This window comes from Lepidochelys kempii, chromosome 1 (assembly GCF_965140265.1).
Source record: "Lepidochelys kempii isolate rLepKem1 chromosome 1, rLepKem1.hap2, whole genome shotgun sequence".
In the NCBI taxonomy this organism is placed as follows: Eukaryota; Metazoa; Chordata; order Testudines; family Cheloniidae; genus Lepidochelys; species Lepidochelys kempii.
The window spans coordinates 56,426,012-56,438,273 of record NC_133256.1 but is presented as its reverse complement, the minus strand read 5'-3'; the positions used below and the strand labels follow the sequence as shown (position 1 = coordinate 56,438,273).

Sequence of the window (12,262 nt, the reverse complement as noted above, 5' to 3'; positions counted from 1 at the left end):
TTAGTTGGGGGTGTCTCCGCTGATTTGTGTACATTTGGTTTTATGAAATGTGTTTTTAATTGATGCCATGGGTGCTTTTATATTGCGTTCTAAACCCAAATGAATACTCAACAAGTACTAACCTTGCTTAATTTGTGAGATCTGATGGGATCATACCACAGGATGGTTAGGCTACCGGTCAATGAGGCACTCTTAGACAGTGGAGCACTCTTAGTGAACAATACTTTACCTGCATGAAAGAACATTTTCAAACTTGGGTGACTAAAGTTAAGTGCCTAAATAAATGATACAATTATTTTTAAAAACAGTTCTGAGTGCCCACAACTCCTTTTGAGTCAATGGAAGCTGTGGGTGCTCAGCACCAATGAAAATTTGGTCACTTAATAATATAATATATATATAATATAAAATAATAATTTGGTCACCTAACTTTAGGCTCTCAAGTTTGAAGATTTGGCCCTACTGTATCAAGAATGGACTGATTAGTTCCTCCCAAAAGAATGGTGTATACCAGTAATACCTTCACACATTTCACCACACAGGAGACAATTGATTCTAAAAATAAAGAGGGACTGTATAGCCTCTTTTTCATTTCTCTTTCCAGTTCGTGGGTTTGTTTGTTTTGCCTTTTTTAGTTACTAGGGACATTTACATGAAAACAGGATCTTTGTTTCTCAATACTTCACCTGTTCTTGCTGCTTATTCCTTGCCAGAAATCACTATTCTCTGTTTTCGATGGTGGAATCACTTCCATGGGAGCGAGCATGATATCTAAGAAAGTCTGACACATTTTGGCAGCAAATACAAAGTGGGAGCAGGTGAACTTTCTAGTCCAAAGATCCTGTTTTTATGTAAACGTTATTAAACACTTTACAAACAAACAAAAACAAAAATCTGACACACAAGTAAATTGGTTTCTGTATAGGATTTTTTTCCTGAGTTTTTCAGGAGGTTGCTTGGTTAAAGTTTGAAAGACCACTGTATATGAGCTGGTATATGCTAAATATCTCAGAGTAAATTTACATGCACAAAGTAGTTCTAGTCATGAGTTGTATTAAAATAAACATGGGTTCATTTGTAGATTAACACTGCTTTCTGAACTATTTATAATGACTCTTATTTGAAGTTTTTCTTTTTTTTTTTTTAAATAAACCTTTTACTTCCTTCTGTAAACCCTAGCTTGGGAGGGGTAATTCACTCTGCAATGCAGAGTTAAAAGACTGACGTTTACTTTATAATCAAATTAGGAGGAAGGAAATCCTAGAGGAAATGTACAATGATTTACATGTCTTTTAAGGCAGCTCTAGTGATTAGGCAATATTTTAGATTTCATGGAAATAATGTATATCCAGCTGAAATGTCAGAAAGTCAGGGAAGCTAAAATATACTGTGACTATTATCCAAAGTGTCTGCCTTTATAGTCCTCAGAAATAGAGATCCCAAAATTAAGTGTGAAATGACCTATCTTTTGTCTAAGAATTTTACATTATTACAGAATTGTCTCTTGATTTCTAGATGCAGACAATAAGAGGAACAGGCATGGAATGAAATCTTCCACCTTCACGGAAAAAAGGGTAATTTGAATCCAAGTAGTTTTATTTGAAACCCAAACCACCACTGTATCTAAAGACATGGAGGAGTCCACTTTGTGCTGTTACAAGTTTAGCTAGACTTCTGCAAGAGATTGTGTTAGCATATTCCAAAAATGGGAAGTCAGGCAACGACTTGTGCTTTGTGCACAGGAGCAGCCGCATTTCCTATGCAGCGGCTTCTCATTCCTTACTTCAGTCTTATCATTCCATTGAAGCAATACATTTCACATTCACAGGCTCCCAGTGTCATCTGGTGCAACTGCACTGGAATCGTGGCCACTTAAACCAAGGGTGATTTTGGCCCCGTGACTGTGATCTTGACTTATACAGAAAGTTTTTTTTCTCCTGAGTTGTATTTCTTCTGTAAAGTACCAGGACGCACGAGAACACACGAGATGCCATCACACCATCAGCTGATATGACAGTTGGCCATACCAGAGCATTAGGATTCTGAGGCATAGGGGAAAAGTGATTTTTCCTTAAACACAGAGGTCTTGCGTGGCCGAATAGTGCATTACCACCATGGCAGCATCGGGCGCAGTTACATCTCTTTATTTGTAATAAGTCACATTGATTTCAACTAGCACTGCTTCATTTGAGAAACTACAACTATATGTGCAGATTTTAAGTCTTAACATGAAGGTTCTCTCACAGTCTTGGACTTAAGACTGCTTCTGGACTCTCATGAAGGCCATAGGCCAAAACATGCCTGCGTTTTTTGTACCTCTTGTGAAGCAGACTTCTAACTCCAGTTTATTTAGACTCTCAAGGTGATATTCTGGCTCCATTAAAGTCCACATCAGAACTCCTATTGACTTCAGGGGGGCCAAGATTCCACCTGAGTGCACTACCAATATACCTATAGATGGACTATGGGTAAAAAAAAAAGGCTAAAGGGAGCGCCCAGCACGCCGAGTGGCGCCGAAGGTTGTGAAGATATTTAAAGGGACAGGCCGTGCAGACTCATGTCTTGATACATGCTAAACATGAAGAATCCGGTGCTGGCACAGGACTCTCATTGGCTGCAGTGCAGCTGCCACACAGATCAGCAGCGTTCAGGACAAAGTCATAGCTCCCTCTTCTGGCTCTCAGCCGAAGAGCAGCAGGCGGCCGTCTAGAGAGCAGGATGCTCTGTGCATGGTGACATCCCCTCTAGCAGACAGGAGGAGAGTTACTAACAGTTTCCAGAGGAAGCCATATCAAGCTTTCCTCAGCAGACGAATAGTTGCTATAACCCCCAAGATCTTGAGGTTAAAGGCAGACCAAAAGAGGGAGAATCCACAGCTTTCCAAGTACTACTTTGATTGGTAGATAAGCCTACTGGGACAAATTAATCTCTGTCCGTAAATCCACTTAAACTGGAAAATTCCTTACCCATAATTTGCCTTCTGCTAGCAAGTCTCCCACAATTCTGGATGCCTGGGCTGCTCCCTTCCTCTGTAGCTATCAGAGACAGATCAAAGTTTTGGAACCATGTGCTTTGGTCACACTCCCTCTGCTCATACTTGCTGGCAAATGAGTTATTCCAAAGCTGTCCCACTCAGCATCTGATCTTTTGGCTCATAAGCCATTCAGGGTGGGTAGAATTGTGAAAGACACTGCTCGCAGAAATGGAAGGATCAATAAGACATTTTCCGCTCTTCAGCCCACAATTCTGGATGTCTGAGAAGCAGCAAGCAGTGAACAGATGTCAGGAGGGTTCTAGAAAAGGTCAGAAAGAAGAAAGGAAAGAAAGGTATCCCTCCTTGTTCATCAGATTTGCGGAAAGGATTAAATTTCTGGGCCACTGCTGGCAGAACCTTCCTGCCAAAGAAAGCCTCTGCAGATGTCAGGATGGCCAGCTGATAGGGCTTGATAAAGGTAGTAGCTGTTGAGCAGGTGGCTGCCTCGCAAATAGCCAGTGTGGATGTATTTTCTCTTTCTGCCCACGCAGAAATCTCATGAAGTGTGCCCTGATCCCTTCCAAGACCGGAATTCTGATGCCTTTTTAGCCTCCAAAATGCATAGCATAATCCATCTAGCAATGGCTGAATTGGAAGCTCTTCCCATTTCGGATGGGAAGATATGAATAGGGAGTCTGATCTTCTTGTGTAGTCTACTACTACTCTTAGATCCACCAGGTTTATTCTTTCCTCCAGGCTCCAGATGCCTTGAGCTGTTTGGGTTCCAAGGTGTGCTTCCCAGCACTCCAGGCTGGTGTCAGCTGTGAGGACCAGAAGATCTGGAAGGGGTATGGGCATACCTTTGCGGACATTGCCCTGGGCTGACCACAGTTTTCAGGAGCTGAGCACCAGCGTCAGGATCTTTACTTGATCCTTCCAGTGTTCTGGGGAATGGGCGCACATCTTTAAGATGAAGCTATGAAGGTGCCTGCTGTGTGATTGTTCCCATGTAGTGACCTCTGTGCATGACACTAGGAGGCCTCACAGTTGAAGACCCAGTGCTCTGGTGGGCCTCTTGCAGCTCCAGAACAATGTGGAAAGCACTGTTTCTAGTGATGGGTAGATCTTTGTTATTAAAATCTCTATGTACGTTCCCAGGTGACTTATTTTGGTGGACAGAGTCAAGGAGCTTTTCTTGACATTGATAACAAAGCCGTGTACTTGCAGGGGATTCAGCATCAGGGATGTGGCTCTGTTGCCAGGGATGGAGCTTTGCTAAAGATGTGGTCCAGGAGAGGATACGTGTAGACACTCTGTGACTTGAGTCTGACTACAATTGCCACCACCATCTTTGTAAGGACCCTGGGGGTCGAAGACAGGCCGAACGGGAATGGCCAGTATTGATAATGCTACCTGCCGTAAGCAAACCTTAGAAATCTGTGGTGGCACAGTCTGATAGGAATATGGAGGTATGCATCCACCAGATCCACTGAAGTCAGAAGATCTCTCTGGAACAGGGATGACACAGTAGAGGCCAGGGTCTCCATCCAAAACTTCATTTTCTTCATCCACTTGTTGAGCCTTTGGAGGTTGAGAATGGCTTGGATTGCCCCTGTGCGCTGTCGAACAATGAAGATGGAATAATAGAACCCTGAGAATCTTTCTTCTGAGGGGATGCTCTCTATCATGCCCATATCTAAAAGATGAGATATCTCATTCTGGATCAGACTGTGCTTTCTAGGGTTGTTGGAGTTGGGGGACTGGATGGGGAAGAGATGAGGTAGAGCCCATAGCTCGAGGGTGTATCCCTAACTCACTTGTCTGTGATTGATACAACCCATTCCTCCAGGAAATGGGAAATTCTACCCCCTAGTTTCAGCTCTGGGCAGAGGCCTATGCAGTTTTTACCATAAAGCAGCTTTGGGAGGGGTGGGATTCCTTCTGAACTTTCACCTCAAACCTCGGTTCTGTGGCTTACCTTTGGAGAACCTGCTTTCCCTTTGTTGGTATTTCTTTGAGGATGAAGGCTAAAAGGAGCACCTCTGTCTGAGGGCCAGTCTGTACTCTCTCCTGAAGCCATTATGTGGCATCAGAAGAGACTGTTTGGATTTTGCTATGCTGTCTGCCACTACTTCATCTAGCTTTTCCCAAAAAAGAAGGAAGTCTGTAAACTTGGCTGGTTATAGAAACGTGGCTTTGAGCGGGTATCCACCTTCCAGGGTCAGAGCCATAGGTGGCAACTGGTTACCGAGCATGGCTCTGGCTGAGAATCTCACTGCATCCATAGAGGCGTCATCTACGAATGCTGTTGCTGGGAAAACTCTTTAAAATAGAGCCAAAGTCAGGGTGATCTCTACGCTTAAAGGTCCTGAGATCTTCCAACCAGGAAAGAGATGTCCTTGCAAGGCAGGTGGCTGGTAGGGAAGCCTTGAGGGGGCTGAGGAGGCCTCAAAGACTTTTTTTGAGAGTGGCCTCCATCTTTCTATCTGTGGGGTTCTTACGATCAGACTCCCCTTCTGAGGGGGTAACCATATCTCTTACTTGGGATGCTACAGAGGGGTCAACCTTTGGTATTTCTGAATAGGGTCTTTGGTTCCTGAATCGTACAGAACCCAAGGTCATTTTTGTTAATGTGAATGCCCTCATTGGGCTTATCCCATTCTTCCCTGATCACTTCCTCAAAGGAGGAGTGTAGGGGAATTGCAGCTCCAGGAATGATTTTGAGGGGAGAAATGTATTCTGAGGCTTACTTGTGGGAGTCTGTTTGGGTTGAATCTGAATAATGGAGACAACTTTGCTGCATATGGGCTCAAATTTTGCAGGGGGGTGGGGCGGGAATCTTTGCTTTCCCTGGTCCCATTTGGTGTCAGAGTCCAACAATTCACCATCCTCAGCGAAGGAGGAAGATGAGTCAGGGTTTGTAACTCCTGGATCTTTTGTGCTTTTTCTTCCTCTCTTTTCCTTTCTTTGATTTCTTAACTTTTTTTGCACACTTTGAGAGCATATGAGCTCTTTGAGGCTTTTGCTAATCCTTTTGTGGCTAGCCTTCCTAAGGGGCTGAAGCCCTCTCAAGAGAACTCTCTTTGAGTCCTCCCACGATGGGTCCGATTCCCCTAAGGAGGGGAGGAGAGGATACAATGCCAGAGCCCTACGAGTTGAATTAGGAAAGAGGATTGCTGTTTATGAGCCCTGCTTCTTTTCCCTGGGCACTCAGGACCCACTTTAAGAATTGTGAGCAGGGGGGGCAGAATTTGTGGCCCCACAAATCTCCTCTCTGGTTTTCAGGGGCCCCTTGGGACTCACCCCTGAATTGGCTGGCTGGGGTCCTCCTCGTCTTTAGAGCCTCTCATTGCTCTGCCCAGAGATTCCTGCTCCATTTTCCCCACACTGGCATTTCAGCTGCTCCGGTGCATGGGGTACCCTGCATACCTGTCTGACTCATAACCCGGGGACTTGATGGACTTAGGAACAGAAGGCTGGGTACAACTCATCATTGGCCAAGCCCAGGAAGGCTGCCTCACAGATGGAGCATCATTTAGATTTTATTTGGTGCTTTTTAGGCTGCTTTACCATGCCTGAGAGGAGCAAAGGAGCCAGCAGGGAGGTACCACAGAGGAGGCTCAGGGTGGGTTATGTCACCCAACTGTGAACAGGCCCAGGGAGGAGGGAAAGGCTAGAGAGGGAGAACAGTGCTCACCACTGCCCTAAAAATAACCAAACAGAACCCTGGAAAGAAGAAAATAGGCAGGAGCAATAGAAGCACCATCCACAAACTGCCGTGGAGGCAGACAATATGGCGGCAAGCAGGAATGGAGGGGGCATGGCCAATGCACGCCGCACCAAGACTTTTATCCACCGCCATGAGCTGCACAGAGGAGGGCAGCAGTCCAGCCACTCAGAAATGAAGGGGACTCTGGACTACGAAACAGTGGAATTACTCCAAGGATGAATTTGGCCCAGTATGCATGCAGTGCTGCTTCCGCAGTTCCCCCGTGTTACAGTACTTCAGAAATGAATGCAGACAGGAGATAAGGCGCAGAAGGGCTCCATATGCATTTAGTTAATTCAGCGTAACTAACTTGTCACAGGACTAACCAGAAACACCTCCATCATCTGGAATAGTCCAAAGTGTAAATTTTTTTCCAACAGCTTCATGCCTTTCTAACACCTTATCCACTTCTATGGATTTGTGGATTAAATGTTAGAATGGTACCTCTATTATACCAGCACTGCACGTTATAAATTCACTTACAGATCCTATCGGTATGGGTTTATTTTGGTTATTCACAGAGAACAGAACACTAAAAATAGAAAAGGGTGGTGTTCAATTTAGAGGGTTTTTTTTTTTAGTCAGATTATTTTTGTTGTCCTTCTTTAGTTGTTTACTTTTTAATTGACTGTAAACAAACAGAATAAATGACTTTGGAAAAACTGGGTATAACCATTTTAATACTGGCCGTTTTTCTCTCTCAGGCTTTGTGTACACTAGCACTTTTGTTGGCAAACCTTTTGTCGGCCAGGGGTGTGGAAAAAAAAAAAACCACCTCTGACCAACGTAAGTTTCACCAACAAAAGTGCCGGTGTGGAGGTGCTCCTGCCAGCATGGCTGCCGCTGCTTGTTGGGGGTGGTTTTGGGCACGTGCTCGCCCGCCGGCGTAGAGCAGCTACAGAGACGACCTTACAGCGGCGCAGCTGCGCCACTGCAAGGCCGGTAGTGTAGACATAGCCTTAGTAAATGTAGAAATCGTTTTTTTCTTTCCTCTAAGCAGTTGGTACAGTGTTTCGTTTTGTTTTCAACAGAGCACGGAAGAGACAGCAGCAGAAAATAGTTTACGACTTTTAAGGAAAAAACATAACAAACACAAAGGTTTGACAAATAATTAATATTATGATGACGATGCGATAATAAATTGTACTGAAATGGCCAGTCTGAGGTCAGGTCACCACCTAGCAGCTGACTCACAACTATACGTTTCCTTTTTTTCCTCAGTTAGCCAATTCTCTGCACGCTGGAAAGGGAGCGGGGTTCCAATTTGCAGAACAGCTGCGTGATTGCAAAATAATTGTGCAGGAAGCAAATCCCACTGCTTTGGCTGAGGGCCATTAATATATCCAAGAAGAGTCAATTATTCCCCAGTGGTTATATAATCCCTTGACCCTGAATGGCTGCTGGTCTCAGAACTCCTCAGCCATAGGCCCACAGCAAACATGGATGCCTCAGCTTCTGCCCCCTCCCGTCCCTCCAGCTGTGAAATGAGATTACATTTAAAAAGGAAAATTACTCTTAGCTGGAAAACTAACATTAGCCTCCTTCAAAGGGCAAGGAGGAATAGGCGGCAGAGTTATTGAGAAGGCTGGTGTGACATGGGTTAGTGGGGCCAGAAGTTGAGGTAACCATTGTAGGGGCTGTTCATAAGTTATATAACACATGGGGGGGGGATGTTAGATGCTTAATTCTTCATTTGTTAGAGTGTTACAAAGGGGTAGGGGGGTCTTGAAAGTCACCAAAATGTGTTACCTAATTTATGAACATCCCCTTAGTTGTGGCTAGCAAGATGAGGAGACGAGGCCAGTAGCCAGTTAAAAGTACAGGTGAGAAGATGTCAAGCCCATTTCAGTACAAAAACTATTCAAAGATGTTTCCAGTTACTGCTGGTTGGTAACCAGCCCCTCAAATGTTTTAGGCCACCATGCAGTTATTATAAAATGCATTGTAATGTGTGTGTTTTATTTAGATTTAGCTGTTGTAATTGCATTTTTTATAGTAAAGCAAGTTGTCGAGCAGCCTGCTTAGTAGATAGCATTCCTTTCCAATGTCTTATACTGCACAAAAAGCATTGTTGTAATTACCCATTGGGATTACTCTTCCAAATAATGAGAGAGTTTGTATTAAAGAGGCAAAAGTGGCATTTACCTGCTGTGTATGGTGGCTAAATTCAGTGTGCTTGAAATACATTACCATGTATTTTTTTTAAAAATGATACTACTCTGTGTTACAGCTACAACTGTACTTCAACGAGCAAAAGACCCTCATAGAAAATGCTGGAACATTTTATTTGTATATTATAGGATATCTGGTATAAGCAGAACTGTACTTTCATTCTCTCACTCTCCCACCAATAACAAAATTATATATAAATTAGTTTTTTAACTCTGACACTTGCTCCTGTAATTTATTCTTCACCTGAAGTCTTAATCCTTAGACCTGCATCCTCATAATCCTCTTCACAATAAGTAACTGATGTCAAAACTTAAGATCATGAAGTGGGGAAAAAAAACTGCAGGCGCAACTAATCCTGTAAAACAGCCTGCTTTCATGAAAATGTCCTGCGAAAGAAACAAACACAGAGCAAATAGTAATTTTTTGGTTTTGGTGTGTTCCCCAAAGTTGCCCATGTGTGCTCAGCAGCTCTTTTAATTGAGGACCCATGCTTTAATAATGGGATTTGTTATACGTTCTTCTGAGATCTTTACTCAAACCCTTCAAATAAAGACAATTTATCTTTTTTTCAAAACAAAGGGCGTTCACACTTTGATACAAAGTGTACACATGTCCCTCCTTTCAAACAGCCCATTTATTTTAGCATAATTAATGACAGTCCTGAGACAGACTAGTTAAAAAACGGGTACATATATTTTCCTAGTTTTCCAACAGCCGCAAAGTTGCCATATAAAGTGGACCGGCAATAAGGCAAGTTAATTGCTGTGTCATTTGGAAGATCCATGTTCAAGAATGGATGCTACTCTTCAGCCAAATCCTGTTCAAAGTGTTCCTTATTAGAACTGTTTCTCCCCCTTCCTGATCAAGCCATGCAGCAGCACTGAGAGAGGGTGTAGTGAAAGCTATCTGATTTACCAGACTGAGAGATGCATGGAGGAATATGAATCTAATGAAGGATTGTGGTGACACACTTTGCCTGCCTGGAATTGAGAGGGTTTTATTCCTGGCACTGCGCCTATTGGCTTTTGACTCTTTCGTGCCTCGTCTGAAAGGGTTGAGGAGGTAGAATTAGAACAGCAAGAGAATCTGCTTGAATAGCCATTAGTTTAGCCATGTTCAGTTGCATCCAGGAGAGGGCGAATAGGAGCTGCTACAATTAGGGTAGAGGGCTTTGAGATACAATGAACTACAGTAACTGTGCTGAGACACAATTTCAGTAAAAGTGTGTGTTCTATATTTTAACAGCAAGAATAGACTTTCTTAGGAAGTGCAAGCAGGCTGGACTTCTGGATGGTATATTTAAAGAAATGCTAGACACACTTCACCTTGCAAAGGAAAAACTGATGGATGACAACACTTCAGAAACAGGTACTGTGAACACATAGGAACTGTGCTTTGGACAGATGCTGAGCTCAGCCATTTAATTCTTCTTAATTAATTAGCCTCTTACAGTTTGTATGGGAACTTCCACCTTCTCTGTGTGTGTATATATATATATAAAATCTCTTCTTACTATATGTTCCAGTCTATGCATGTGATGAAGTGGCCTGTAGCCCACGAAAGCTTATGCTCTAATAAATTTGTTAGTCTCGAAGGTGCCACAAGTCCTCCTGTTCTTTTTATTTAATTCTTGGTACCTTTAACTCAGGATCATGTTCACCGTTTTAGAGCCCTAAACGGTTTGGTTAGCTTCCTCTGCTATACTACTTCAGTAGGGTGTTAGTGGCATGGGGGCAAGGAGCTGCCAACAAGTCGTTCTCTGTGAAAGCGCCTCAAGTCTGGAATTTGTTAAACAAGCTCCTTCCCCCAAGATACACACATAGCTTAGTCTGCCAGATCCCAGGGACACTGCAAGCTGTACCAAGCATTTTAAGAAAAGGGTGTTTGAAGGGTTGTGAAGATTTTATCTGGACTGGGGTTGTGTTTTATTTCATCACAGAGGGATGAGCAATCTCTGTTAAAGATAGTTACAGTATATGAAAAAAATTGCATATGAATGCATTAAGTCTTGTAATAGATTATTTAGATTAACATTAATTTAAAATATATTGGAGGTTCTGATATAGCTACAGTACTTGTACAAAACACTGCTCTTGAAGCAGTCAACTCACCTTAATAAACTTATGGACAAAGCAACATTAAAGAGAATTTCAAATTTCCCTCTGTGGGATTAGCCTTCTCAGTTTTCAAAATAGTCTACTGATATATCCTTTGGGAATGAACAATATTAATGTAGTCGACACCGTTAAGGAAAGAGAAATAACCCAATTAACTAAATCTCCCTCATAAGAGAAGTTTTTGCATAGCAAAAGTTGCCAGAAGTAATAAAAAAAATACTTATTCACATTTTTAGAATCTCACAGCACCTTATAAACATGAAGTAAGTAATCCTCTGAACATCCATGTGAGGTGTGTAAGCATTATCTGTGTTTTACTGATGGAAAACCTGGCACTAAAGCTTAATTTAAATATATTATGTTAATAAACACTATTTAAGGATGCTACAAAGTCACGTCATGCATTTAGAAATGTAAACAATTTATTAGCCTCTTCGACTGGGCACTTTCATGTCATGTGATTTGCAAATAGCAATTAAATTGGCATCCAGCCACTTCTATCATCTGGCACATGGTCCCAGAGGTATTGCAATAAACTAGATTTTAAAACTTATTAAATACATTTACATGAACTTGGTTACCAGACAAACAGCTCCTATTTAAATGGGGTGCAGACTGTAGGTTAAATGTAATGAGAATCCCATTTATATCTTATTTTCCATAGGAAATTAGGGAAGCAAAATTGTGAAATTGACACTTCTTCCTTGGTATAAAATAGCAGAAGGGAGATTAGTATTTTTCCCAGCATTCTAGCTTTCTGATCTTAAAAGCCTCATAACTAAAACAACTGGTGAAGTTTACAGATTGGTAGTTACCATGTGCAATTTTTAAGTTCTGTGTTAACATGAAACAGTAAATCAACTTTTTTTTTCCAACCCCTAGAATACGAGGAAACAGTAATATCACTTTTTGACTGTAGCCTGTTTGAAAATATACTTACAAATGTTCATTCAGGTATGTAAATATATATGCTACTATATAAAGTAACCCTCCCCCAAAGAAATAGTTATTAGAATTAAGGTTATTCCTATGATGATTATGGTATAGTATCAGTTTAAAATCAAAGCTTTCTTAATGCTGTATAAACACCCAGGTGAAATCATTGGCATCACTATCCTTAGAAACATAATATTGCACAGGTTTGTCTGTCTGATTTGAAGCAGGACAAGAGGGTTTTCTCTGGTTTTAACTATTTGAGTATCAAGAACCTCATATGACTTCTTGATCAGT

General features: G+C 42.1%; 1 protein-coding gene across 1 annotated transcript in view; it reads left to right on the top strand.

Moving 5' to 3' along the window:
• The window catches only part of SETDB2 (SET domain bifurcated histone lysine methyltransferase 2), a 96,705-nt gene that overhangs the window by 81,117 nt on the left and 3,326 nt on the right, over positions 1–12,262 (top strand). The window contains exons 23-26 of the mRNA XM_073339182.1: positions 1,516–1,574; positions 7,634–7,841; positions 10,161–10,283; positions 11,915–11,986. Of these exons, the coding sequence (XP_073195283.1) occupies positions 1,516–1,574; positions 7,634–7,841; positions 10,161–10,283; positions 11,915–11,986 (462 nt within the window). The remainder of the gene's footprint in view (positions 1–1,515; positions 1,575–7,633; positions 7,842–10,160; positions 10,284–11,914; positions 11,987–12,262) is intronic.